Genomic DNA, 27,346 nt, shown 5'->3' with positions numbered 1-27,346 from the left:
GTATATATACCTTACACGATATATCTTTATATCAACAAATAATCTCATCTTCGCACATGGCCCCATCCAAGGCTGCTGTGGCAACGGCCAAAAAACACCGACTCACGCTCAACCAGCTGGCCGCTTACGACGACATTCTGACGGACGCGCTCGTTGACCATGTCAGTCTCCCTCGCGACATTATCCCTTGTTGCGATCAGGAACAGTAGCTAATTGGTTTTCGCAGGCTTTTTACTGGGCTACGGTTCCCAAGAACCGCTCGTCCTATCATCCGTCACGGGGGATCCGGGAGGAGGACATTGGCAAGATCATCCAGGAGGAAGTCATTGTCAAGCAGGACCTTGAAGCGGCGGAGAAGCGCCTGTTGGCGTCGGATGGGCTCAAGAGATTTTTCAATGGCCTAAAGTCGGATAAGGAAAAGGCCGACTTTGTGCAGCATCTGCGACGATATCTTCGGATCTACATGCTTGATTGCCCTTGGGAGGTCAGCACCACTAACCGATACACCATTGTCACCCATGAAGCGTGCGTCATCGCCAGGCGATACATTAAGCGCAACGAGACAATCAAGTACCTCTCCGGCATACAAATCAACATCACGCCCGAGGAAGAGAAGGAAATCACAGTTCGCAAGAAGGATTTTAGCATTGTCGTCAGCTCCAGGAAGAAATGCACCAGCCTATTCATGGGACCCGCGCGATTCGCCAACCATGATTGCCGCGCAAACGCCAAGCTCATGACTACGGGCCACTCTACAATCGAGATTGTAGCGTCCCGGCCCATTGAGGTCGGCGAAGAGATTACTGTAACCTACAGCGACTGCTACTTTGGAGACAATAATTGCGAATGTTTATGCCGAACATGCGAACAGGAGCTGAGGAATGGATGGGCACCAGAGGACGGGGCGGTGAATGTAAAAATCAGCGTCGAGGGGGATGAGCTGAAGGAAACCTACTACTCTCTGCGCAGGAGACGAAGAGACGATAGTATCGGCCACTCTTCACGGACCTCTTCTGTGACGCCCGACATGCGCCCACGCATCTACAAGACGAAACCGAAGATGCAAAAAGCAGGCACCCAGGAGGCATCCGCAATTCCCTCGCCTACCCCAGAAGCGACACCGCGCGGTCGAAAACGCACCATGGAGGCGATTGCAACTCCACCAATCACGCCGGCCAAGAAGCTCAGGCTCACGTCAGAGCCCTCAGATGCGTCCTCGCGTCTGCTCTCTATACCCAGTGCGGTCTCTAGCCTTGCCGATTCATCAAGCATTCGAAGCATAACTCCTAGCCAGACGTACGCCCCTGAGACTGACTCTACGTCTCCCGAGAAAGAGAGCCCTGAGCCAGATACACAGACGTCCCAGACGTCCCAGACATGCTCAGTACCATCCGTGGATGAAAAGAATGAGAAGCTTGCTTACCAGGATGCGGGCAACACTACAATAGAGCCTGTCTCTCCTCCTCATAGCACAGGTAGCCGTGCGTCCCCGGATATGATCCAGCCAGCGGCCCCTGTTCGTACAATTCCGAGACCGCCACAGCTGAAAACCATGTCCATTTCTTCTATTCTCAACGACCCCTCACCCACCGACGAATCTATCGACATGTATTACCCTTTCATCATGAAGATTGAGGCCACCAGGGGACCTGTGGTGGAGTCGAAATTCGAACTCATTTCCGAACCGGATGAGATACAGCAACAAGTACGGCCAAGGGAAACACAGTCCAAAGAACCGCAATCAGAGGTTGAACAGCCAGAAGAGGTGCAGCCGGTGATTGAAGTCAAGACTGCGACTGAGATTCATGTGGAGACGAAAGTCGAAGTCGAAGCGAAAACCGAAGCGGTGCCAACCATCGAGGTGGCAGCCGTCGACAACAAGCCAAGACGGGGCAAAAGCCAAAAGACAATCCTCAAGCAATCAATGCCGCCTCCGTCTCGAGCGCGAACTCCAGGAGATTATGTCCTTACGCCACTGCTCCTTTCAGAGCCCGACATGGCCTGGATCCAGTGCTCCAACTGCAGTGACTACTTTGTCCAGCAGAATGCCTACTTTACACGATCAGCTTGTCCAAGATGCGAGCGACACTCGAAGATTTACGGCTATGCCTGGCCCAAGACGGACAAGACGGGGCCATCCGATAAAGAAGAGCGGATTCTAGACCACCGCATGGTACACCGCTTCCTCAATTCCAACGACGAACGGAGAGCCAGAGGCCGAAAGCTTTTGGGAGAGGGCAGAGATGGCACGGAAGAGCTGAGCGCTGATAGAGGCAGGACCTCTCAGAGAGAACCTAATAAAGCGGGCGGCAGGGGTCACAAAGACGACGGGTCAAGAGTTCGGCGTAGTGGCCGAGCAAGGCGGATGAGCAGCAAGCTGGCTGAATGGTGATGTGCCATGTATGATTTGCAACGTATACCACGGATGTTTCTTTTGTAATCTTTGTCTCCCTTGACCAGCGATGGAAACTAGTCGCGCCTCTATAGGCTAACTTGGGCCCGAAAATAAATAAAATAGTTTAGATCAAGTCATTAGCCATTTACGCTATGAATGCGTCTACTACTTCTTTTATTTCATAACGATGGGAGATTGTTAAACCATTTTCACAAGTGCATAGCTGGGTCAACGCTGCCAATTATAGAACATATCTCTCCAGCAAGCTTCAGATGAGCCCGCTCCCAGCCTCGATTGTGCTACACAAGAGGCATAAAAATAAAAAGCGGTGGCTGGGTCTGAGACACAGTGCCCAGGTCTGCAACCTAGTAAATTCCTAGGATAAGATACAGCGCTGAAACGTGGCTGGTGTCTGTGAGAGAATTGGCGGAAAGGAGAGGGGAAAAAAGTATGAATCGACGATCATGACTACCAGGTGGCTCTAGTTACAAAGGACCTGAGCGTCGGGCGCAACTGAGCCAGTAGGAGAGCCGAAAAAGCGAGGCTCCATCGGTTTAGCGATTCGGATGTCATCGCTGTCTGAGTTGGTGGCGTTTTGTGTCTGACTTGTCACCCGCCCCCTCCCCTTGACTTGGTTTTTTCCAGTGTGGAGGTTCTCATCTTGGTTTATTTCATTCAACGTCAAAAGTCTTTTGGTGGTTGATTTTGTTGGTGTTGTTTTCTTTGAGATTGTTGGATTTGTTTATTCGCCGGGAGATCCGATTTGGAGTGTGGAGACTGTGTGCATGTACCGGTAGGGGCTACGAGGATGATACTGCGATATCTTTTTGTTGCGGCTTGTAAGTCTTTCTCTTCTGTTTTTCTTTTTTTGAGTTTTATATTGGGGGTGATGGATGAGCTGCTTGGATATATTTGCGGCTGGAGAGCTGATGGCTAATTGTTAATGTCTAGTCGCGCTTGGCGCTGTTGCGGCTCCGTCTGAATCTCAGATTGTACTCCAACATGACCGGAAATATGCCAAGAATGGGCTTGTTTGGACAGAAGGGGCCGTGAGGATGAACCATATACAGGTCATTGGATCGCACAACAGCTACCACATCGAGGCGCCCAAGGCGGAGCGAGACCTTCAGTCGACGTTTGCGTCGGGGGCGATTGATTTGCAGTATTCGCATTCTGCGCTGGATGTGCAGCTGGAGCATCTGCATGTGAGGAATCTAGAGTGAGTATTTACAACTGAGCGGCTAATATCTGTTGGAGAGGGATGGATTGCTAATGACGCTGTGAGTTGGTTCTGCAGAATAGACGTGTTGGCGGATCCAGATGGCGGCATGTTTAGCCAGCCGCTGATTCGCAGACTTGCTGGCCTCGGCGTCCCCAACGACCCGGCGCTGAAGCAAAAGGGCACAAAAGTGCTGCATATCCCAGACGTGGACTATCACACCAGTTGCTCGACGCTGGTTTCCTGTCTGCGGATCATCAAGGGGTGGATGGACGCTCACCCGGACAGCGTGCCGCTGCCCATCATGATGGAGTTTAAGACGGCAGAGAAGCTGGGAGAGCGACTGGGCGGCGCGAAAGTGGTGCCGTGGAACACGGAGCTGTTGGACATTGTCGACGACGAGATTCGGTCTGTGTTTGGGGCGTCGCAGCTACTTGTTCCGGACGATGTACGGAGAGATGGCTTGACGCTGGAGGAGTCGATCTTGAAGCATGGCTGGCCGGATCTGGATAGTGCGAGGGGGGAGGATATTCTTTTTGATGGATAATGGGCCGGTGAATGATGTGCGGGATGCGTATATCGAGGGGAGGCCGAGTTTGGAGGGCAGGGTGTTGTTTACGAATAGTGCGCCGGGACAGGATGACTGTGCGTTTCAAAAGGTAAGGATGTACTTTGTCCATTGGAAACTACTACCTATTTACTTACACTTTGTGCAGCACAACGACCCATCCACCGACGCAAACGTCGACTTCATCCAAGCCCAAGTCCGCGCAAACTACTGGGTGCGCACCCGCGCCGACGAGCCGCTGGACACGGTGCTCGGGCACAACTGCTCGACTTCGCGGCGGGACAGGGCGCTGCGGTCGGGGGGCGCATGTCGTGTCGACGGATTTCCCGGCGTTTGGGATGAGTGCGCGATGGGGGTGCGATTATGCGGTGAGGATGGAGGGGGAGGGGGCGAGGTGTAATCCGGTGAGGGGGGAGGGGTGTGGGGGGGAGAAGTTGGAGCCGGAGGAGTATTATAGGTGAAGGATGTTGGTGATGGTTGTTATGGTGTTGTGATGTTGAGGTTAGGGATGAGTTTGGTGTTGTGATGTTGAGGTTAGGGATGAGTTTGGCGTTGTGATGTTGAGGTTAGGGATGAGTTTGGCGTTGAGAGGATTGGGGTTTGGTGAAGAGATTGTGGTTTTAAGAAGAGGTAAAGACGAGATAACATTAGGTGTGTATGAATCGAATAGAGAAGATGTTGAATCTTTATTAATCTTCTAGAAATAACAAGTAGTCTCGATAGGTACAGTTGTATAGCCTGTAGTGTTTACACGCTTTACTTGAGACTATATGCCAACACTCTTTCCACCATGATTAACATTAGTAGTCCGTTATATCACAAAATAATTGAAGAGTATAAAATAATAAAAAAGCTGCAATCCAGTATTAACTCGAGTTTTGATTCACTGCAAAGGAGTTTATCTCATTGAAGTTGAGAGCTAGGGTAGCTTGTAGATGGAAGACCAATGCGCATAGCTATATAGATTATCAAAAGTGGGCAAGTCTCAACAAATAAGCGTCATTGGTCTAGGGGTTAGGATTCAACTCTTCCATTCACAGGTCAAGTTGAGGCCCGGATTCGAGTTCCGGATGACGCATTAGCCCAGCAATGAGCTGATTCCTTTTTTGCTTGTTACCTGCTCTCTCTAACAGGTCTTTATTCAGTTCCTTTTTCCTTGTCAACCGAAATAGCTGTTTTGCTGTCCAACTGCCCTGCTTTACCAAATCGAATACGGATACGCAGACAAGCTGACGTTGCCTTTACACTGCGGGGTGAATCCATATCAGTGACTCGACACCGCAGTCAAATTTGCCGAGGCATTGGCTGTGCAGCTTCATTCGTAGAAATCGTCCCTCTTGTTACAAATTTAACAACCCAATCGCCAATTATATCTTGCCTGCCGAGTTTAGTGAATCCCAACGGTTGACTGCACCGCCATGCACCTCCGCAGCCCGGCCGGAGACCGCTGTCGGAGCGCCGAATGGGAGCCCCGCGATCGCTAACACGATTGCCCGCAGTGGAATAAGAGACGGGGCCAGTAAAGATGTAAATGGCTTACTGGTATTAATACTCCATGACTCTTACTCTCACGAGTTTGATGATTTCTGAGCCCATGTTAAAGTTCCGATCCATCACCTCTCTCTTACAAGTCAATTCACATCATCAGCCATGGCCGAAGCACAAGAGGCCAAAATCCCCGTCGCCGCCGAAGAGGCCCGGCGCCTCGTCCAGGACATCCTCAAAGGCAACGGCGTGTCCCCAGACAATGCGGCCACTGTAGCGCGGTGTCTCGTGGCAGCGGATCTGCGAGGCGTCGACACGCACGGCATGAACCGCATCCCGTCGTACATGGAGCGCATCCGCCAGGGCGTCTTGGATGCTGGAGCACAGCCCGAGCTGAAGCAGGTGACGCCTGTGGTTGCGCAGGTCGATGGGCGCAACGGCTTTGGCTTCGTGGCCGCTCACATGGGCATGGCGGCGGCCATTGAGGCGGCAAAGGTCTACGGCATTGGGCTCGCCAGCGTCAAGCACTCGAACCACTTTGGCATGAGCGCGTGGGTCGTGCAGCAGGCGCTGGACGCGCACATGATGAGCCTCGTCTTTACAAACTCGAGCCCTGCGCTGCCGGCGTGGGGGGGGCCGCGAGAAGCTCATGGGCGTGTCGCCGATTGCGTGCGGCGCCCCGGGCAAAGGAGAGGGAGACATGCACGACTTCATCCTGGACATGGCGCCGTCGGTGGCGGCCCGGGGCAAGATTTACAAGGCAAAGCGAAGAGGCGAGAAGATTCCGCTGGACTGGGCGCTGGATGCCGACGGACGGCCGACGGACGACCCCGAGGCGGCGCTGGGCGGCGTGATGCTGCCGATGGGAGGACCAAAGGGCTCGGCGCTGGCCATCATGATGGATGTCTTCTCGGGGGTGCTCTCCGGCTCTGCGTTTGCAGGGCATGTGACGAACCCGTACGACCCGTCGAAGCCGGCCGACGTGGGCCATTTCCTGGTTGCCATCAAGCCGGACCTGTTCATGGATCTCGCCGAGTTCCGGGAGCGCATGCAGTATCTGTACGAGCGGGTGGTTGGGTCGCAGAAGGCGGCGGGCGTGGAGAGGATATACTTTCCGGGGGAGATTGAGCAGTTGACGCAGAGGGAGAGGGAGAGGACGGGGATCCCGCTGGTGAGGGCGGAGATTGAGGCGTTGAATGAGGAGGCGCGGAGGGTTGGGGTTGCTGGGCTGGAGGTGTGATGGGATTGTGGTGGATGTGATGAAGTTGCAAGCTTTGTTGTAGACGATATGATCTTGAAGTTGCTTGTGTGTATGTATGTTATACGCGTGTAAGACACCACTGTTGATTACATGTAAGCTAGCAATTCATTCCCCGCATCCCACTCTCATTCAGCCGCAGACATGTCCAACAAACGACATTCATGGCCACACACATAAACCAAGGCCATGCTATGCTGCCCTTCAATGGCTTGGACACAAATAGGTCGATCCCATCTGCCGCTGCACTGCTATCTGTACATACCATGTGTAAGCGCTATCTGGAGCATTACAACAAAAAACGCCTATCTCTCAAGCTCCCCGCAATCGCCCTTATCAGCCAATGGCGGGGCTCAAGCCGCTGGTCTAGGAGATTAAGGTTGGTGTTGCTACGCTGATATCTACGTCCAACACCTGCGATGAAAAATGCTGTCACACCTGTGCAGCATTTTGCCGTTGTTAATAACCCTAGATGGAGAAAGAGAGGGGTCGTATGCAAGGGATGAAGCAGCTGAAGAAGTGAATACTTCATATGGCCATTGTTCTTCCTGAGATAGGTCGCCAAGGCTAGGTATACATGTAACCTCTGCGATATTCTGTCTTGACATCATCGCCATCGCCATCATGCCTCACTTCCCGTCCATCAGACTCCCTCCAAAGCCGAAATTCCTTCATACAATCCCCTCCAACAGCATTCGAATCATCGTCATACTCATCACTGTGAATATCATTGTCTGGGTCGTCATCGCCATTGTCCTGCGCTTCCATACGGCGCTCATCTCTCCTGCTGCGCTCTCATACGCCCTGGGTCTTCGCCATGCCCTCGATGCAGACCACATCTCTGCCATTGACCTCATGACGAGGCGGCTCATCGCATCGGGACAGCGACCGGCCACTGTAGGGACGTTTTTCTCGCTCGGACACAGCACCATTGTCATTATTACGTGCGTTGTCGTGGCGGCGACGAGTGGCGCTTTGAGGAAGCGCTTTGATGGCTTCCAGAGGATAGGAAACATTATTGGTACGAGCGTCAGTGCAGCTGTGCTTATTATTTTGTGTTTGGGCAACGGATGGGTGCTCTATAAGCTCGTGAAGAGATTGAAGGAGGTTCTCGCAGAGCGGAGGCGCATTGTGATTGAGGGCGATGGCGATGATTTGTACAACGAGGACGGTGATGCTACTGCAATGCAAACCAACGATCAGTTTCATCTTGAAGGTGGTGGATTTCTGATACGCTCTCTCAAGTTCCTTTTCAAGTCGATTGACCGGCCGTGGAAAATGTATCCGCTTGGAGTTGTCTTTGGCCTGGGCTTTGATACGAGCTCTGAGATTGCCGTTTTGGGGATTGCGAGTATACAAGCCGTGCAAGGGACGAGCATCTGGCTGATTCTCATTTTCCCGATTCTATTTACCTGTAAGTTGCCTTGTTTTGTGTATTCAATTCTGAAAAAATGGAAAGCATTTTAACCTGAGCTAATATTTCTTTGCAGCTGGCATGTGCCTTGTTGATAGCACCGATGGCGCTCTGATGATGGCGCTGTATACATCAAAGGCCTTTTCGCGAGACACAGTCGCGATTCTGTACTACTCCATCGTCCTCACCGGCATTACCGTCGTGGTCGCTGCTTTCATCGGCATCGTCCAGGTTCTGTCGCTGGCGCAGAATGTGGCCAACCCAAGCGGCAAGTTCTGGGACGGCGTGTCGGCTATTGGGGATCACTTTGACATTATTGGCGGGAGCATCTGCGGCCTGTTTGTCATTGTTGGCATTGGGTCTGTCTTGTTGTATGGGCCGTGGAGGAGGCGCATGGAGCGGAGGGCTCAGGGGGCGCTGGTTGTAGAGACGAGTGGCGATGTGGAAGCTGAGGGGGCATCATCGAGGAGTTTGGAGCAGGATCCAGATTCGAAAGCAGCGAGTAGCAAAGTAGCTGTTGCGGGTAGTAGTCATCAAGTATAAATGGTGATTGGAGCACAAGAGGTGTTAAAACTCGCTGATAGTCTCATCAGAATATTTTACATTGAGAGAATTATTCACCAAGTTCTGGTGCTGTCAAGACGTGGACTATGCGACTTATACGCGTATGTGGCGTAGTTTATATTAAACGCAACATATTTAGTGACTTCTTTTTGAAGATGGAATCTTCATTGACAAAAACTTGCCTTTCTTCTTTTTTTATGCAAGTCAACTTGGATAACCTCGGATACATGTTTACGTTTTCACTGTTCATCGTTGTATATTGAGCTAACAAGTCAGTGCCACTATCAGTTGACCTCGAGAAGAGGTTGTCAACTATATCCGTAGGCTGCTTTATGCGGTCGATGACAAATATCACTCACTTTGGCAATTGAGCCGCAGAAGATACTACTGCAAACAATAGACTCATAGACTATTCACTCGTCTACTGAGGCAGCCGATAACGTCCGCGCTTATCGCCATAGCAGGGATTCTGGAAGCGTCTGGTGTCCGTGGCTGCCGGAAACAGCGCCCGGCGGCTGCCTCCTCAAGGCCCGCCAAAGTTAGTCACGATTCTGCCTGCAGCTTTTTGTGCTTTTCGATCCTCCTGCTTCTAATTTAAGCAATTCAGCCTCAACTATCTCGTCGTTTCGAGTCCTACATGTAATCAGCCCTCGTCTATTGAGGGAAGAGCTGGCTGCCTACGCCCATGACCTACCTAAATGGATGCAACGGCCGAGACGAGGCTGCCCTGGTGACTGTTCCCTTCAGCTCTCGACACTAGACGCCCTGCAGTCCAACATGCGGGATTACGACCTCCACGCTCAATTGTTGCGCACTGTCTCTTCGGCACTGGATGGTGGGGAACGGGGCCTGTGGCGTCTGTCAGGGTCCTCTGGACGTTCCCCAGAGGTTGAGGCGACTTTTCTCGGCTCTCCATGGCCTCTGGTTCGCCTTTTGATGGTGGAGTACCGTCTACATATCGGTACTTTGAGCTGTTGAGCCTCTGACGAATAGTTGCGCCTCTGTATTCGGGGTTGCCGCCATTAGCGATTTGCATCTCCCTTCTCGTGCGTCCCAGGCGATATCAGTCCAGTCGCTTTAGCGGTTCAACTGGTGGCGTTTCAGTGTGGTGAGATGCCTTCCACCGCTCCTTTATCGGGCACCCTGTGCTGTGAATCACTTGCCTAAGCCGGAATTCGGGTATCGAGCGGCATGTATTAAGCGCCATGCTTTGACGCAGGCGCACCGCCTTCCTGTCGGGGATTCGGCGTCCAAGATTGCTAATTGCTGATGGTAAAGGACAATCACCCTGACGGTGAAGACGGCTGGACTTTTGGATTCGAATAGACGATTGTCTCGGCATGATTAGGGGACAAGACGGCGGAATAGGAAGGGATCAGAGGACCCTTTGATGATCGAATTGCTCAATGTCCATCCCGTGCTCAGCTTGGTTTTCGTACTGTCTAAGCGACATGTCTAGTCCTCACCGGCGTCGGAAGGTGGCAACATTGGTCTCATTGCGAGCTTCGGTTACCACTAAGCGTGCGCGACTGCCTGCGCATTATCCATGTCATGGCAGCAAAACGAGCCCTTAGTTGTCTATGCAGGGAGCAGGACTGCACTTATGCACCGTGCTGGTCGAGCTTTTGGTGGTCAGCAACAGAATGCGATGGGAGAGCGATGGACCAGTGAGTCTTTCACGATTACCGTGCTTTTGACAGCACAGCACGCTGCTGCCATGAGATTGGCGACTTCTTGCATGCTGATTCAACCGCAGGCCTAATCAGGGTGTTAGTACCAGTGAGTGACACAACCGGGTGGCCGTAATGGTGGTGTTTGGACCCTGAAAAAAATGTCTCCCTTCAGCCATCCATTCCATCCCGCTAGACACTTGGCGGCTGTGGGACCTGGCGGTCAGGGGCATCAGGACCCTTTGGACCCCAGAATTCAACACGATTCGTTGTGGAGAAGGATGTGTGTGTTAGTGGAAGACGCTTCAAGTCAAGGTCCGTTCGCGTGCCCATCAGCCCGTGTATTTATCAGCCAAAAGAAGGCTTTATTTTCAGGCAAAAAAGACGTGATTACATACAGTACACGCCACTGGTTGGAAAATCAAACGAAACACAGTACCGTCACGTTGCCTGGGCTGCTGATATTCCTCACCATTCTCGAAGCAGTGCTACTCCGGAAGGATTCGGACGGACCTCATATCGAAGCCCAAAAACAGACACGATAGTGTAACTACTAGTAGTTTGTCCGGGAAATCCTTTGGTGACACGCTTTTATCCCAGAAGCGTTTATTCAGCCTGGTCCGACACACGGTAGATGCTCGAGTGGCTTCTTCGTTGGTAATTCGGATTCTCCATACAGTATCCAACACGGCAGCTCCCATCCCAGCCCCGAGCGATAGCGCACCCCACAGGCACAGATCTCTAATCCGGCGGATGCAAAGGGCTGGGTCTAGGCATGGGTGACTAGAGGCCCTCTTAGACGGAGGGTCCCAGTCGGTGAGTCGCGAAGCCACGCCAGTGCGCCTCGCTGGAAAGTCAAGACTGTACGAAAGAAGAAGGAAAAGTTTAAATGGTGTATAGATAGTAAAGCTTAATCAGTATTTATTCGTCTCTCCCCCCGATCACCGGCCTTTGCTTGTCATTTCGTCTCCAGCCCTTCCTTTTCATATCGTTGCGTGTGTCGTCTTTCTTTTGGCAGTTGATCTGTCACTCTTTAGAACAAGTCACTTGCAATTTGATTCCTTTTTAGAAATAGAATATAGACCTTTCAGTCCTTTTTTCGCCATGCACGGCTACAGTTCCTCTGACGAGTCGGACGATCCTCGCCGTCCGCGCTCGCAGCCATCCTCGTCAGGCAACAACCAAGACAACAAGAAGAAGAGAAAGAAGAGACTCCCTCCCCAGCAGTCCATCAACAGGATCTGGAAGAAGTTTTCAAACCGAAAGTTTTACACGGCGCTCTCAGTCCTTCCGTTCGACCCTGTCGCGCCTCGATCGGGATTGGACCGACCTAATGAGCTGCTCTCCGAAGGATATGAGCGCGCTGCAGAAGAGTGTCGACGAAAGGTCGAGAAGATTGTCAAGGAGTGTAAGCGGGTCAATATGAGATATCGTGACCCAGGCTGGGATTTGGTAAGTTGAACCGAGGCGGATTCTCGCTGCTGGGTAGTAGATTGTAGCTAACCGGGTTTCCCACCAGGACTGGGATCTGAGATACGAAAAGGGCAACACCCTCAACTATATCGGCAGCGACAAGTTTGAAATCAACAGGACTACCTTGCTGGGCTCCAAAGCGGTCGTTCCCAAGGCTGTCAAGAGAGTGCACGAGATTTTCGAGAAGCCCACGTTTTTGAAGGATGTCAGCGGAAGCGATGTCAAGCAGGGGAGCCTTGGAGACTGCTGGCTCATGTCCAGCTTCACTGCATTGGCAAGCGCCGATAAAGGTGTTCCCCGGTGCTGCGTGGCATACGATACGAGTGAGTCAACGCGCTACAATTTCTCGAGTATACAATTGCAATGCTAATGTTGTGTAGAAATTGGCATCTACGGATTTCTCTTCTACCGGGATGGAGAATGGGTCTACTCGATTGTCGATGACAAGCTGTATCTCAAGTCTCCGGGTTGGGACTCGCCTAGCATGCAGCGTGACCTTCTCCAGCAGATTGACCGCAACGAAGAAACCGAAGCTACTTACAGGAAGACATATCAGACGGGCTCAAAGGCTCTCTTCTTTGCCCAGTGCAAGGACCAAAATGAAACGTGGGTGCCACTTCTTGAGAAGGCCTACGCCAAAGCCCATGGTGACTATGCCTCCCTTTCTGGTGGCTGGATCGGAGAAGGTCTAGAGGATCTCTCTGGTGGAGTCACCACTGAGCTGCTTGCATCCGACATCTTGGATCTTGACGCCTTTTGGGACAACGAGCTGTCCAAGGTCAACAAGGAATTCATGTTTGGCTGCTCTGCTGGCATCCTGGATTATGGCTATGGCCACCGCGATGGCATCAGCGAGGCTCATGCCTACGTTGTTACCGATGCTCGCACCCTCAAGTCAGGCCAGCGACTGGTCAAGCTCCGCAATCCCTGGGGCGAGATCCGCAAGGGCCTTTGGGAGGGAGCGTGGAGCGACGGCTCCAAGGAATGGACTGCCGAGGCCCAAGAGGAGCTGGGCCACAAGTTTGGCAGCGATTCTGTCTTTTGGATTACCTTTGAGGACTTGGTCCGCAAGTATACCCATTTTGACCGGACTCGTCTGTTCAGGGAGGACGACGACTGGCGCTGCTGTCAGCGATGGATCGGAGTCGACGTCCCGTGGAAGGCGGAATACCACGAAAAGTTCCGCATCAAGCTGACAAGGGACTCTCCTCTTATTCTCGTCTTGTCGCAATTAGACGGAAGATACTTCAAGGGCCTCCAAGGACAGTACAGCTTCCGCCTCCACTTCCGCCTTCACAATGAAGATCAACCCGACGCGGAAGATTACATTGTGCGCTCTCACGGCAATTACTTTATGAAGCGATCGGTGTCTGTGGAGCTCCCCGATCTTCCTTCTGGCAACTATACTGTATACCTCAAGGTGACTGGCCAGCGCAACCAGGAACTGCCGTCGGTCGAAGAGGTTGTCAAGAGAGAGAGCCAAAAGCGGGTTGAAAACGAGAAGCTTGCGCAAGTAGGCTACGCGTATGACCTGGCTCACAGCAAGGCCTGGGAGCACATGGAAAAGGTGACTGAGATTCGCAACAAGCGAGACCAGGAAAAGGCCACTTTGCACCGCCAGAAGGAGCGGCGACGGCAGTGGGAGAGACGGCACATCAGCCGCGACGTGACCAAGAAGCAGAAGAAGAAGAATGGCGAGAAGAAGGAGCGGAAGAAGGAGCACAGGGAGGAGCTGAGGAAGAAGGCCATTGAAGCAGCTGCCAAGGTGGAGAGCAAGTCTGAGAATGTCTCGGGCATCTCGACGCCTCTCGACGCGGACATTGTCAACATTGATGTCAGCAAGCTGGCGCTCAATGACGACTCGGACTCCAACGCCAGCGGCTCGCCTACTGATACTCCCAAGTCGGAGAAGTCCAGCATCTTTCCCTCGGACGAAAAGCAAGATGTGCCCCCCCGCTGCTGATGAAGACAAGGACGCAGCAGCAGAAGAGCCCAAGCCTGCTGCTGCGGAGGAGAAGCCCGATCCTCCCGCCGTGGTCGAAGAGTCTGACGGCGACTCGTCCGACTCTCCCGTCGAGGACTGGGAAGAGCTGTATAGCGACGACGACTACACCCGCCGGCCTCGCCAGTTCCCCTATCCTGCGCCTCCTCTGCGGGATGACTACGACACCGAGGAGGAGAAGATGCCCACGCCGTGGAATGCCGTCTGCATTGTGGGCATCCGCGTCTATTCCAAGGACGAGCAGCTGGAGCTCTTGACCGTCATGGAGGGCGGATCGCTCGACGGCATGGGCGAGAAGGGCCAGGCGGATCTGGATAATGCGCAGGACAATGCCGGTGGTGTGCGGCTGGGTGAGGAGAATGGGGCGGGTGAAGCTGGCCTTTGTACGGATTTGGAGTGATTTTTGTTTTTTGTTGCGTTTTTGAGCGGCGATGAATTTTTTTTTTTTTTTGGTTAGAAATTATGATTTGTAGATGGTAGACTATTGTGGGCGATTTTTGATGCGATAGAGTGCTTTGATGTTGGTTGGTTGAGAGAGGTCCATGGCTATGGAGTACACCGCTCAATTATGATTAATACACTACTCAGTTTGGTTTGATGCATTACTCTTTTCTGTATTAGATGATAATTTGTTATATCAGATGGAAGAACCGTGATGATGCCTTTGCTTTTTACTGACATCACCAAAAACTATTTTTGGAGTTGCACGTATTGAGTTTGGCTGAAAGAATAGAGTGCAGCTAGAATATGATGCAGATGAATATACGTTATTTAACAAGGAAAAAAGACTCTTTGGCGTTAAAGTTAGAGTTTATAGGACCTGGATGCATTCCTGTCTTATGGGGATATATTGAGTTCCAAGTGGAGGGGATGCATTCTAGCGCTGGACCTCCGACGGTTCAGGCCTCCTCCCTGCAGCGAGATGGCGCAGGTACCGGATACTGCGTGGACGCGCTGTGAGCAGCAGCCTCGGCTTGGTTTTGGTGACCTCCAAGCCCCCTAACGGATGCCCCAGCCGCGCTAGCTGCAGGTACTGCGCTAACTGGAGCAGCGCTGGAGCCGAGCTGGAGCCGTATGACGCCAGCCGGCTTATCAGAGCGCAACTTATCGGCTACCTGCTCCAGGCATCGTTTCGTTCCTCGACATCTCGACTGCGACTCATCTCTTCCGGCGCATCATGTAGCCCGGGCCTGCGCTCATTGACAGACAGGCTTGATTCTGCGATACACGAGACACGCAACACCAACTTCATCGCGTGCAGCGGCCATCTCAACATGGCGTCGCCAGCAGCGTCCACCCGGCGCAGCCCCGACTCGTCGTCTGCCGGGTCGCTGAGGCCGTCCAACGACCGCCTGGCCATCTCCGTCGACACGCTCGTCAACCACTTGCTGGTTTCCAAGCGGTCGCTGTCGTCCATGACGCTCGTCCTGCGCGCCGACGAGATCGTCCGGGCGGCGCGGCAGTCCCACGAGGACACGGTCATGCTGGCCGCCCAGACGGGCTTTCTGCGCAACGCCATTGCCGACCAGGTGGTGATTCTGGGGCGTGTGGGCAAGAGCCTGCAGGCAACGTGCGAGTGGGGGAAGAGGGACTTTGTGCAGCTGGTGAAGAAGATGGACCAGGTGGACGGCGAGCTGGAGGGCACGATGAATATGCTGCGGACAACGGCGGTGGGCACGGCGCTGCGGCCCAAGGGCGAGGCGAGGAAGAGTCTGTTGGATTTTGTGGACGAGGGGAGCGTGCATGGGATGCGAGACGCGATGAAGCAGTGCATAAAGGAGCTGCAGGCAAGTCTTTGTTGCTGTATACTTGATTTCCTGGGCTAACTGGTGCTATAGGGGATCCAGCTCTCGTTTGACGGCGATCTGCTCCGACTCGAAACCGATATTCGAGACATCAAGAAGATTATTGATACTGCGCCTACGCCCGCATCGCAAGATACGGTAACGGCGCTGCTGGTGGAACTGTTTGAGCATTCGGCAAACATGGCCGAGTGTCTGGCCTCGTTGACGCAGCACTTTGACATGTGTGTCACGGCGATTCGGACCACTGAAGGGGCGGCGGCCCTGGCCCGCAGGAAGGCTGCTGAGGTGACCCAGTCTCAAGGGGGCGAGAGCGTGTCAATATCGGGTGTCATTGCCGAGCAGGAATCCAACAGATCCGACCTCGAACCGCAGACGGCGGAAGATCGGGCAGAAATGCTGCGGGTGGTCATCCAAGATGCGAGACTCGTGGATGGTGTTGTGCAGGATATTCAAGATCATCTCACCCAAGTCGAGCAGAAAAATGCCTCTCTGGGAGACCAAACGGATCAGACCAAGAAGGCGCACTTGGGCATGCTTGATGCGTATGCTACACTGGGAGAAATCGGAGATCGCCTGGCCGACTATCTGGCTGCCGAAGAAGACTTCAAGAGCCGGTGGGAGATGGAAAAGGAGATTGTTTTTACGAAACTCGACGAGATGAAACAGATGAGGGAGTTTTACGAAGGATATGCCAGCGCTTATCACGGGCTGCTCCTGGAGGTTGCTCGTCGCCGAACCGTCGAGGACAAGGTTCAGAGCATCTTGCGCAAGGCCCAGGAGAGCGTTGACAAGATGCTCGAGACGGACCGTGCAGAACGAGAGACGTTTCGACAAGAAGTGGGAGAATTCCTGCCTACCGATTTATGGGCCGATATGCAGGGCCCGGCAAAGAGATGGAAGATTGTTGAAGTTGGCGACGACGAAGAGACTGAAGAGGGCTTTGCGGATGAGAATCCGAGCAGCAACTAAACAAGAATGAATATGTCATCATCGAAGCGACGTACTTTTTTTTTTCTTTTTTACATACAACAGAAGGGAAGAAGAATACCCCCTGGTTTGGCTTGCGTTACAACAATTATTTGGGTAATAACAGATTTGTTTTGATATTGATTGTGGATTTTCAAGGTTCGGAAATAACGGTATTTGTATCTTGGTTATTGGATTTGGGAATATTGGGAATATTAGGCTTCATGTGTATATTCAAAAGACTGAAAAGTCCTATTCGCTCTTCTATTCATTGATTGCTAAACCGTGCAATTGCGTGTTCTAGTCACCGCGACATAGCTTTCTACCTGTCCATGTCGATGGAATCAATGTCTGGAATGTTCGTGTGCAATTCCTTCGCTGCCTGCTGTATAACCTCCAGTACGGCATCAGACCGCGGCGTGATATTTACCTTGAACGGCTTTGGCCTCCTGGTCAACCGCTCTGAAGGCGAGAATAATACGATTAGATACAGTTGATGCAATATACTACGGCGTGCCACTTACCATGCGTATCAAGCATATCCAACGGAGGCTCTCCCGGCCTAGGGGTGGTGTCAAATGCCCATAGAAAGCGAGTGATTTGGATAAAGAGCGAGTTTTCTGCGACTTGTATGCCTTTTACAAGGGGTTAACTAGAACAGCTCGAAAGAAGAACAGAAGGAGTGGGACATGCCTGGACACATACGACGGCCAAAGCCATAGTTGACATGGTCACGCTTGCGATAGTCGGTCTGTCTGGCGCTCATATGGGACTCCATGTCATCGCCGAGGAAGCGTTCCGGTCTGAAAGTATCAGCATCGTCATATCGTGTGCGGTCACGGTTGAGGTTATCGGCGCAAGGCAGCAGCAGGGTGTTGTTCGGAATGGTGTATCCCTGGTATACAAACTCTTCTGTGGAGTAGTGTGGAAATGAAAAGGTGAGTAGGGGAGCGAATCTGCCGAGTTCTTTTATGATCGCCCTGGTGTAGGGGAGGTTTGGATGGTCTTTCCAGGTTGGAAGACGGGAAGGTCCAACGACTCGGTCGATTTCTGTACGAAGTTGTTGTTGAGTGTCTTGACGATCTTACGAGGGGCGTGTACATGTCATACCTTCTTGGGCTCTTTGCTGAACCTCTGGATGCAGCGCCATGAGTTTAATAAAGGAATGCATCATAGAGGCAGTTGATTCGCCGCCGGCAACGATGATGGCAGTGCAAATGCCAAGTAGCAGGTCGTCATCGAAGCCCTCTTTCTTTTGGTGCGCGATAGCATTGACGCCAAAGCACACTGGCGCAATTCCAGCGTCGATTTGCTTTCGTAATAGTTTGAGAAAGGCCATGTGGACTGCACAGTCCCGCGCGTGGAGAGAGTCTGCGAGCTTGAGCCAGGGCTGGAAACGCAGTGGTAGTTTCTCGAGAAAGGGCAACCAGTCGATGAGGAGGCTACCGGGTTGAGCATCTAAAAGACGGGTAGTTTTTTGAGTTAAAAATACGATGAGAGATTAAAAACCTACTGCTCAAAACACCGCTCCAAATGTCCTGCAACTCGACCATGAGGGGATGAGTTCGTCGGCTGACTCTGGTTCCATACACGGCGCTGAAGATGACACTTATTGCGAAATTGCTTGTATGGGATTCATAGTCGTCTGGGGCCTCGCAAAATGCAAGCAGTGAGACTGTAGCCTCGTAGTCCTGGTATTTCCTGACCTGCTGCGACTGTTTGGGACCCAGAATGTCGGTATAGATTCGCCGGAAGAACCGCATTTCTTCGCCGGCCGGCGCGAATGGGAGGATGTTGGGCCAGATGTGTTGCATGAAGATGTTTTTTCTCGGCCTGCTGGCTGTTACAGCTCCGCGCTTTTTCAAATATTAGAAGACAAGGTGTTTTTTATTTGCTATTTATATGCTAACCTTTGTTAGTAGCTCATGAGCATCTTCCAGGCTGTGTATCATTACACTTGGCTTTGAACCCATCCACATCATGCATGTGCCGCCGAATCGTTTTGCCATCAAGGGGACTTCTACTGGAAGATTCTTCAATACTCTGGAGAAGTAAATGATGTTGCCTAGTAGCGGTAGTGGTTTAGGCCCGGGCAAGTATTTGACAGATCGGGTTGGGAGGTAGCGTAGCAGAGCTGTTAACAAGCAGAGCACGACTCCTAAGAGAGTGGCCTGCTCGTAGGTCGCTCCATGAGGCGGGAGTGTAGGGAGCATGGTGAACGGAAAAGACTTTTACATTAAGGATGGGGTGAGAAGCATCAAGAGCGTGGTTGTCAGCAACATGTCGTCCAATATATAGACATAATATGTCACTGACGTCAAATCCTACACAAAGGAAGGGCGGCTGTCATATATTGAATGCGGAGAGCTGCTACTCTCGTGACGGGAATCTATGCGACATGGTATTTCTTTGACGGCGAACAAGGTGGCGGAGCATTCAAAAAAGCGTATTCTTGAAGGCGTATTAGACGGCTTATCTTGGTAGCGTGTCTTGATGTCTGTTTACCCATGTCATGAAGGATTCTTGCGAGCCATACCGTTTATAGAGTATGATGCCTCATTTTTGTCTACCTTTGAGGCAAGACTGTTTTCTCTCACAAGGATTGGATTGTGTGATACATTGTAAATGTATAGATGCCGTGAGCAGAGAGAAATTATATGTTTCCTGGCTTCACCTCTTTCTCACAGGGTGTTTAGTGCTTCTCATTTGTCTCTAGGATATTGCGTGTTATATCCATCTACTTTCAGGGTGCTATGGCTGGGTTCGCCCTGCCAGTATCACATACACCGTCAGCAAACAACATCCTGCGCCTGAGAATAAGATACCGTAGCTTTTCTCGTGGTGGGTTGCCAAATCATTTCGCATATATGAGGGGTTGACCAAAAGCGGTATATTGCTTTTGAGGCTCACATGTTCATAGATTTTCATCACGATATAGAAGATTTTCTATTTGGTGAAGCAGTATAGCTGAGTATCGATTACATGGATACCGTCTCGATGATGGTGCTGCGGCGAATTCTTTAAAGCAAGACTACATTGCTACTAGATCACATAACGTTTAATCCGGTAATAAAACACTGCTTTTGCCGTATCCCCTAACAGAGTGGTAGATACATGTAGATGATAGATAGCTGACCAAGCCCGTTTTGGCGATTTCACGAGCAGGCTTACACCTAAGAAGATTCCACGGAACCTATTACTCGCCAGATGGAGTTTTATCAACCACCACTGGCTTTGTGGGCTACGAGTTAAAGTCTTTATATAAAGTATTAAGCTTACGGAATTGACATGACCAATAAGCCAAGCAAAGCTGCCACTTTATCGGCCTGTTGCAAAAGAGATGGTTCACTCAACATCAAAGGCTCTACACCAAGAGCTGCCTTTGACGAGAGAAAGCGCAGATATACTTGGCTTTGGATTACTATTCGAGATATAAAGTTACAGCATCGGAAATGCATGAATGTCTTGAAGCGTTCTTTGCTGCCAGCATCGGGGGGAATTATATCCGACTTGCATGCATCACAATGCCTGCCAGCGAATGAACAGTGAGCTGCGGCATTCAGTTTTACCCATGGCCGGTAATCACTGGATTAGGACGAGATTAACAGGAATTGGCCGGTACAATCCCCAAACTGTCGGTGAGCTAGACACGAAATCGGAACTGTTACGCGGTTGCGTCAGCTTCTTATTTGCTCATGAGCTGGGATGAGGGTCCATGTAAGACCAACGCCATTGGCTGTTCTACTACGATTCCAGAATGCAGTCTGTTACTTTTGTCACAGATCGTGATTTGCGGTGGCCCCTGTCTATTGGCTAGTTCCAAATAGTCTGCTCCTATGTATACTGGGTGATACCGTATTTCTTCAAGTCGGACAGTGGATTCTGATGCCAATCCCTCCACTATTTACGACAATCGCCAAGGATAGTTCGGAAGTTGCTTCATAGAGAAAGACCCATAACCCAGTTTTTGATGGAATGAGGCTCTTGTAAGAATCATATAGGGTGAGACTTGTATAGATCTTTTCTCTCACCGCTCCATCTTGAAAGTACAGTACCTCGTGACAGTACAGAGAGGCAGAAGACCTGTAACTCCGCGGAATAGAATGTGAGGAAATAAGACAGCGCCGCCGAACGGGGCACATATTGTGTGCCTTTTGCCATGTTTGATGAAAACAAATGAGAAGATGTCATTGATCTATATTATTGTTTGTTGCTTTTAACTCGTCTGTATTGAGTTGTGATGTAAAGGAAAAAAAGAAGCACGCGACTAATTGCGTGGACAACTATTAACAACAAAAGAGGCAAGAAAAAAAAGAAGAGAAAGAAGAAGAATACACAAGAGAAAAAATTGAAAAAGAAAGAAAACTATTTGTCATGTAAACCAAATTTCTATGGGGTATCCTCGTCGCGCCTGAAGTCAACCTTTGGTGTCCCTGCCATGCCTTTCACAACCAAAACCCGCGAAATGCCAATCTTGTGAATGAAACCGCTGACGCCGCCGCTAATTCCCCCTCCCGCAATTGAATTTTCATTTTTTTTTTTTTGTTCCGGTAATTATCGATTTTTAAATATTCCTTGCGGTCAAAGTTATTCGTTAGATCGTGTCGATGAGGTGGCCCTGCTTTTGCCCGCCTCCAAAAGAATCTTGGCCTCTTCCAGGGCCTCCCTTCGTGCAAACTCGTCCAAGAATTTGTGAACTGTCTCGAGGGGCAATTCGGCGATTGAATCTTTGAGATACTGTGAGGGTTTTTAATTAGCTATTTGAGTGCTCCGAAAAAAGAAATGGGATTGTGAAAGACATACCACTGGGTAAACATCAGATTCTTCGTGTTTGAACTCCTCCATCATTCGAATCAGGCGAAGGATCTGTTTCCAGGGAATGATGCTGTCTCCAATGAGAAAGCAGGGAAAGCGGGCCAGCGAGAGCTCTTCCAAAATCCAGCGACGCTGGAAGTACTGGCGGCCGAGGAAGTCGAGATATCCCTGCCAATAGGGCATGTCGCACGGGGCCACGCCAGGAATGCTGGGCAGCCAGATGTGCAGGATATTCTTGGCCCAGCGATGTTCGGGAGCATAGTCTTCGGGGTGCTCTTCACGATCACCAGGATCTCCAAAGCGAGCGGGCATCTTGTCCTCAATCTCAGCAAACACCTCGAGCGTTGCATCCGTGGCCTCGGACTTCTCGCCAACCCAACCAATCACCAGCTCGGCTGACTTGTAGACTTGGCGCATTTCGATTGTCTGGCGCTGACGCTCCATCTCATCGTGTTGGTCGACGCATATCAGGTCAACCCAGACGCGGAGTGAGCGAGACTCGAGAGCCGGTCCATTGCTGATGCCGAAGAGCTGTCTCAGCCATCGAGGAGCGCCGTGGGGACGCCGAGCAGGAGTGCGCTGGAAACGTCGTGAAATGGTCGGGTAGAAGACGGCTCGGATGTTCTTGAGCGCCCCGGCGAGGTGGGCTGTGATGTTGACGGGCTGGCCAGATACCCAGATACGCTCCGTCTGGGCAGCATCGCCATACAACGAGGACAGGGCTATGAATTCGAGATCATCCGTCAGGCGAGTTGTGATGAGCTTGCACTCGACCGGATCGTTGAGATTGCGGGTAGAGTTGATCTCCAGCAGGCGAATCTCGCGCTTCGAGTGGTCGAGGCGCCTATACGGAATGCTCATGGTTGTGGATGGTTGATGATGACTTCAACACAGAGGGAGGTATATAGAGAAGCAACAGAGGCAGCAGCCGTACAAATAGCTACAGCCAAAACGGAACTTGTCTGCGTCTCTCTCTTCGGGATTGGGAAACAAGACAAGCAGGGGTATACGTCTAGAAACTGCGGGATGCATCAACTCGCGACCAGCGCAAACAGCAGGACGGCTACCGTTTATACCAAGTGCCGTCCCGACAAGTGGGCAAGGCGGGCATCGCGCTGTCGGCTGTCACATTTCATGGAATCCAAAAAAAATATCCCGCCTTTTGAGCATCGACCAGGGGAGCAGCCAGCGCGAGAGGCAGGGAGAGGCCCGTTCGGGACTTGTCACACGTGTCGACAATCTTACTGCCTGTTAGTTGATACGTGAACAATCACTACATGTAAGGGACGGACCGCTCATCCATATCTGTCGTTGGCGGTGCGTGGCCTGAAAGATGAGTCCACTCGAGTGGGAAAAAAGGGGGGCATGGGTTTTCCGTACTGCATTCTACCTGGACCTCGTACAACCAGGCACACTGAATGACGGTCAGTCGTCAGTCGTCGTTGCTTTTTGCACTCCATGCTGCTAGTAGAGTTGCATTGCATGGCGTTAGCATGTCTTAGTGGTTGTGCGAAGTGGTAAGAAGATTAATTTACAGCGAGACCTACTAACACGAGTATGCATATTGGGGGCTAAATATGCCACATTGCGTATGCCGGATTGCATGTCCCCTCCCATATTACTGGTATACCTACTTGCTCCTCTGATAGAGTACGAGAATCTCCGAGTTGCCAATTATACCAGCTTTTGTCGTGGCCTCCCAATGCCTGGTATCAGTGACCATCCTTGCCTACCGGAGCAGATGTTGGTGTGCATTTTCCTAAAAAAGCAATTACGGGCCACTGCCGTGGGCATTGAAACTTTGCAAAGCATTTGCAGGACCCTTGTAGCTCGGCTATGGGCGAGGCATACCGGTAGACTAGTGTAGTGCAGTATTATTGCAGGCTCTGCTTGGGGGCCGGCAAGTCATCCTGGACATCGTGCGAGTACCAAGCAATGGCCAGGGGTTGCTGTCTCATGTTACCTCAGTGTTCCTTTTCTTTTTCTCTTCTTCTTCCTTTCTTTTTATGTCGTTATTCATCCGCTGTTTCACATGTCGCATTTTCCGTCTTCTTTTCAAGTTAAGGATGCACTAGTCAGCTTTTCTTACGCCATGATTACTTGCTATGTGCGTTTACCAAGTGTAATACGACACTCGCTTCCACAGTTCTCTCCTCTTGTAATCAAACTAATAAACCGCCTTCTTTTCCCTGTGACTACCTACCTATCCAGGTACTGTATAAAAGCCGCGGGTTTCGCGCTTGAACTCGGGCGGTATTGGACTCGTGCGTCTTTTTTATGCTACTGTACGACACGCCTCGCAGAAAGGTCAGCCCTAGGGATGAAATATATTGCAGCGTAGCATCATATCATTTACACGGCTCCTTGTAATCCCTGCTGATAGAACGGAGCTTTATACAAACGCAAGAAAAGAAAGACGGAGCAGTAGAGATGCAAGCGTGTCAAGAGGACTCCTATTACTTTGTTTCTGTCTCTCTTTCTTTCTCTTTTGCTTCCATCCCCTCTTACACACCGTATAGCTGGGTCCTTCTCACGCCCTGAGGGGTGGCTTCAAGGACTTTGTCTCAAAAACCGAGCCCCAGGAAGTAGTGCTCCTGGATATGCGAGTGAGAGAAGCAAATGCCGCTCCCTCCCGCGACATGATATGATCCGACCCCTGCAGCGGCATGTTTCTTGGCCTTGCTGGAGCTCTATGACCGCTTCATTTCCTTCCTGACAGGCACCCATGCCTACGGGTCCCCGGATAGGCCCATCCTCAAGCGAATTTAGCGCTCCTAGTGTAACGGCTTCTGATCCACCAGCGTCAATTGACATGCCAGGCCAGCTCCAGAGGCTAGTTTCGCTTGCTAGAGGAACTATCCACTGTATCTGCAGGTGATTCCGAACTGAGACATGTAGGTCCCAAGCCCTGTGCCTTTCAGCCCACCACACAATGAGATGCAAGATATAACTACATATGACAGAAGGGATGGGGAGAAGATGGGTTGGAACAGACTATGGGTAAAGGGAAGAAAGCAGAGCAATACAGCTCAGAAAAAGGAAACATGGTATAGTGGCATGCCGCATCTATGATACCGCCTTGTATACCGCCTCGTACCCACGGATACACTTTAGCATGATGGCATCTGTCTTTGAAGCCGCAAAGCCGATCGTGGTCACCGACTTATCTAGATACTATTAGTATTAGATTCTTTCCCCCATACTATATAGCTGACGTAGGTCCATGTTCTACTTGTACATCATGGACCCAATTTTACCACAAGAATGCTGCCATCACCGCCTTCTCGTATACCAGGTATTAGCTGGTCCAGCTGATCGCGATAATGCAGTGAGAACTACAAGTAAGATCTTTATGTGACCCTTTCCCCCAGTGGTACATATGAATCAGAACACAAGGAGCAAACGGGTGTTCCGGAGCCGCAGATCCTTTCTCTCCGGGGATAGAGATCCTAGGAATAGCCTACTTGTGATATGTAGCTGCCATTTACTGACTGAGGAGCAATTCGCCCTGTACGAGACTACCTAGTAGCTTTGTACAAGGGCCACGGCTATGTACTCCTAGCTCCAACAACATTCCAAAGTCCCCCTATCGTGAGTGCCGCTTTCATGGCTCCCTGGTCCCCCGGGTAAATCCCCCCACACTCCGAACAACCTGGTGCCATGGAGGAAGTGAGAAGGAACAATGCCAGCCAGAGTCTGGCCAACAACCAACAAAGCGGCTGCTCCCGTTGAACGGCAGAGGCTGCAGAGGCTGCCGAGAGTATTCATGATAGCTCGACGTCAGCCAATCAACTACAGGTTACCGAGGTTTGCCTCTATCTCTGTCAAGTCTACACGAATTGCTCCATGCTCATATAGGCTCATGAAACAGCTACTAGCACTACTAATCCTGGTAAAATAATTGCACGCGTTGATTCTCGGCAGCTTTTGCTCGTCATGTCCCTGGTCTCCCCGTACACGCAGCTACACACTAAGCGGGCTGGTGGGGGGAATATCTGGTCATGTTTCAACTTTCATGATCAAGACCATGGCTTCGATAGAGACGATGATGACACAACTGCTAATAATTCGCAAACATCTGACGAGGTGAAACATAGACTAGCTGGGCATCACTGGTTACTGACGTCAAGCTGCCAAACTGGGAGGATTAAAAAAATAGTCGCTGGCCATTCTGACTTTTCTGCGGCCATTATCTCCCGATACTGGTTATTGGAAACTCTGGCCGAAACACAAGATTCCCGCCGCTCGGCGCGTGCCAAATTATCTCTAGTCTCGTCCGTTATCGCTCAATACGAAGCAGTTTCCTTGCCTTGTTTGCCCTTATTGTTGCTTTCAACGTTCTCTTCATAAGCCACACCGCTTTGCCGCCTCTCAAGTGACCAATTTCCCTTTTGCTAGTATTTCAACACTTATACCAGTACGGAAGCTGGTCATGGCTCAAAGTTGCCACGCCACACCGCCGCTGCTCCCGCGAGACGCTCAGCCATCAATGCCTTTACGTCAAGTCCGTCGTATCTCGCGGATGCTACAGCCCGATGGATTTTGATCTTGCCAGAGACCCGAGTAGCTGGAAATCCAAGTGGGACCTTGAAGACCGATACGCCCAACCGGCTCAGCTGTCCCGGAGCGGCTCAGCCGAAGGCTCAAGTGGAAATTCATGCGCAGGCGAGCCAACATGACGTCCAATGCTTCAATTTGCTGAGTTCTATTTAGATTGCATGGCTCAAGCAACGCATCTATGCGTTATACTAAAACAAGACGCTGAAAATCAGAGATGAAACAAAAGCTTAGGTTACCAAATTACGCGTAAAGGCTTGGAGGTGTAGTGCACATCATCTTGCAGCCCCCAAGGCGCAGTCTTCACTTATTAGCTCTCTATGCAGTAAGACGACGCCTTCCAGAATATGGTTGCGACTTACGCGAGTCGGCAAGCAATTTCCGGCTCTCTTACAGGGATGTACACGGCATGAACGAGTATGCGATGTTTTGCTACCCTAAAATACAGCATGCCGGTATCGGTAGCGATGGAGAAGATATTGCGAATGGTGTGCCACTGGGTGTATGGCTTATTCGAAGGCCAAAAAATGAAGTATAACCCGTAATAGCTTTGTGAGGCATTGGGGGCCATGTAAGAGGAGAATCATCTCCGCCGTGTTAACACCGCCGACATACTGGCTGCCCGATAGGATGTGCAAGTAAGCATAGGAACATGAGCTACATTGAGACCGAATGCCATGGCGTATTAGAATTGCTGGGGTAGGCACTTGTAATTCGGTTTCTGCTTTGCTTTTTGTTAGACTATTGAGAAGGATCCGTAGCGTGAAACTGTGCATTCGCTCTATAGCACGATTCCCTTTTCCATTTCTATAATCCCCAGACGTCATAAGAAAGGACGACTGCTCTGCCTCGAGTCCTTGCTCATTGCTTTCCCTTGAAGCTAATACAGATGCGTATATCGTGCGATCCCCTTAATCTGTCATCCGTGTTCCGTCCTCTGATCGATGCAACTCTACGGGCTCGAGTAGCATTCCCCAACATGTTCTCTCCACAGCCTGTCACGCAAAAATGAGGCCAGACCCTCCGAGAGCTTCCGTCTTGCCGCATGTAAGCCGCATCAATCAGGATTCGATGCAACAGTAGATAGGCAGTTCTCGCCAAGGCTACAACGAAGCTTGGCGTTTTGCCTTGCAATTGAACGGATGTCTCTACCCG

General features: G+C 51.2%; 11 protein-coding genes and 1 non-coding gene across 12 annotated transcripts; 9 read left to right on the top strand and 3 right to left on the bottom strand.

The window, feature by feature from the left end:
* Positions 1-56: 56 nt before the first annotated feature.
* On the top strand, positions 57-2,392 carry TrAtP1_005057 (uncharacterized protein; the record flags this gene model as incomplete). The annotated part of the gene is made up of 2 exons (XM_014084394.2): positions 57-161; positions 227-2,392. 2 exons carry the CDS (start codon positions 57-59, stop codon positions 2,390-2,392), a joined length of 2,271 nt encoding a protein of 756 aa, XP_013939869.1.
* An 811-nt stretch (positions 2,393-3,203) lies between these two features.
* TrAtP1_005056 (uncharacterized protein) lies at positions 3,204-4,161 on the top strand (the record flags this gene model as incomplete). The annotated part of the gene is made up of 3 exons (XM_014084393.2): positions 3,204-3,234; positions 3,347-3,614; positions 3,693-4,161. The coding sequence occupies 3 exons, from the start codon at positions 3,204-3,206 to the stop codon at positions 4,159-4,161; spliced, it is 768 nt and encodes a 255-aa protein (XP_013939868.2).
* Positions 4,162-4,279: 118 nt separating this feature from the next.
* On the top strand, positions 4,280-4,582 carry TrAtP1_005055 (uncharacterized protein; the record flags this gene model as incomplete). The annotated part of the gene is made up of 1 exon (XM_066112564.1): positions 4,280-4,582. One exon carries the CDS (start codon positions 4,280-4,282, stop codon positions 4,580-4,582), a length of 303 nt encoding a protein of 100 aa, XP_065968649.1.
* A 596-nt stretch (positions 4,583-5,178) lies between these two features.
* Positions 5,179-5,260, top strand: TrAtP1_005054. Its single transcript has one exon. It is a non-coding gene; the product is annotated as a tRNA-Gly (tRNA).
* A 566-nt stretch (positions 5,261-5,826) lies between these two features.
* On the bottom strand, positions 5,827-6,318 carry TrAtP1_005053 (uncharacterized protein; the record flags this gene model as incomplete). The annotated part of the gene is made up of 1 exon (XM_066112563.1): positions 5,827-6,318. One exon carries the CDS (start codon positions 6,316-6,318, stop codon positions 5,827-5,829), a length of 492 nt encoding a protein of 163 aa, XP_065968648.1.
* A 49-nt stretch (positions 6,319-6,367) lies between these two features.
* Positions 6,368-6,907, top strand: TrAtP1_005052 (uncharacterized protein; the record flags this gene model as incomplete). Its single annotated transcript, XM_014084392.2, has 1 exon — positions 6,368-6,907. One exon carries the CDS (start codon positions 6,368-6,370, stop codon positions 6,905-6,907), a length of 540 nt encoding a protein of 179 aa, XP_013939867.2.
* A 642-nt stretch (positions 6,908-7,549) lies between these two features.
* TrAtP1_005051 (uncharacterized protein) lies at positions 7,550-8,882 on the top strand (the record flags this gene model as incomplete). Its single annotated transcript, XM_014084391.2, has 2 exons — positions 7,550-8,339; positions 8,416-8,882. 2 exons carry the CDS (start codon positions 7,550-7,552, stop codon positions 8,880-8,882), a joined length of 1,257 nt encoding a protein of 418 aa, XP_013939866.2.
* Positions 8,883-11,677: 2,795 nt separating this feature from the next.
* TrAtP1_005050 (uncharacterized protein) lies at positions 11,678-14,009 on the top strand (the record flags this gene model as incomplete). Its single annotated transcript, XM_014084390.2, has 3 exons — positions 11,678-12,025; positions 12,093-12,369; positions 12,427-14,009. The coding sequence occupies 3 exons, from the start codon at positions 11,678-11,680 to the stop codon at positions 14,007-14,009; spliced, it is 2,208 nt and encodes a 735-aa protein (XP_013939865.2).
* A 220-nt stretch (positions 14,010-14,229) lies between these two features.
* On the top strand, positions 14,230-14,448 carry TrAtP1_005049 (uncharacterized protein; the record flags this gene model as incomplete). The annotated part of the gene is made up of 1 exon (XM_066112562.1): positions 14,230-14,448. The coding sequence occupies one exon, from the start codon at positions 14,230-14,232 to the stop codon at positions 14,446-14,448; it is 219 nt and encodes a 72-aa protein (XP_065968647.1).
* A 728-nt stretch (positions 14,449-15,176) lies between these two features.
* TrAtP1_005048 (uncharacterized protein) lies at positions 15,177-17,250 on the top strand. Its single transcript, XM_014084389.2, has 2 exons — positions 15,177-15,835; positions 15,887-17,250. Exons 1-2 carry the CDS (start codon positions 15,323-15,325, stop codon positions 16,820-16,822), a joined length of 1,449 nt encoding a protein of 482 aa, XP_013939864.2. The 5' UTR covers positions 15,177-15,322; the 3' UTR covers positions 16,823-17,250.
* Positions 17,142-19,032, bottom strand: TrAtP1_005047 (uncharacterized protein; the record flags this gene model as incomplete). Its single annotated transcript, XM_066112561.1, has 6 exons — positions 17,142-17,281; positions 17,344-17,454; positions 17,525-17,869; positions 17,930-18,277; positions 18,333-18,675; positions 18,730-19,032. 6 exons carry the CDS (start codon positions 19,030-19,032, stop codon positions 17,142-17,144), a joined length of 1,590 nt encoding a protein of 529 aa, XP_065968646.1.
* Positions 19,033-20,986: 1,954 nt separating this feature from the next.
* Positions 20,987-22,889, bottom strand: TrAtP1_005046 (uncharacterized protein). The gene is made up of 2 exons (XM_014084387.2): positions 21,623-22,889; positions 20,987-21,556 (listed from the first exon to the last, which is right to left on the bottom strand). The coding sequence occupies exons 1-2, from the start codon at positions 22,493-22,495 to the stop codon at positions 21,407-21,409; spliced, it is 1,023 nt and encodes a 340-aa protein (XP_013939862.1). The 5' UTR covers positions 22,496-22,889; the 3' UTR covers positions 20,987-21,406.
* Between the last annotated feature and the right edge of the window lie 4,457 nt (positions 22,890-27,346).

Source organism: Trichoderma atroviride, chromosome 2 (genome assembly GCF_020647795.1).
Source record: "Trichoderma atroviride chromosome 2, complete sequence".
NCBI lineage: Eukaryota > Fungi > Ascomycota > Sordariomycetes > Hypocreales > Hypocreaceae > Trichoderma > Trichoderma atroviride.
This window is presented reverse-complemented; position numbering and strand designations above follow the sequence as displayed.

What these genes read in the sequence shown, in the direction of transcription:
- TrAtP1_005048 (XM_014084389.2), top strand. Translation starts at nt 15,323, where the DNA reads ATGGCGTCGCCAGCAGCGTCCACCCGGCGCAGCCCCGACTCGTCGTCT. An exon ending in AGTGCATAAAGGAGCTGCAG is followed by an intron (nt 15,836 to 15,886) that starts GCAAGTCTTTGT and finishes CTGGTGCTATAG; the next exon opens with GGGATCCAGCTCTCGTTTGA.
- TrAtP1_005046 (XM_014084387.2), bottom strand. Translation starts at nt 22,495, where the DNA reads ATGAGCATTCCGTATAGGCGCCTCGACCACTCGAAGCGCGAGATTCGC. An exon ending in AATCTGATGTTTACCCAGTG is followed by an intron (nt 21,557 to 21,622) that starts GTATGTCTTTCA and finishes AAACCCTCACAG; the next exon opens with TATCTCAAAGATTCAATCGC.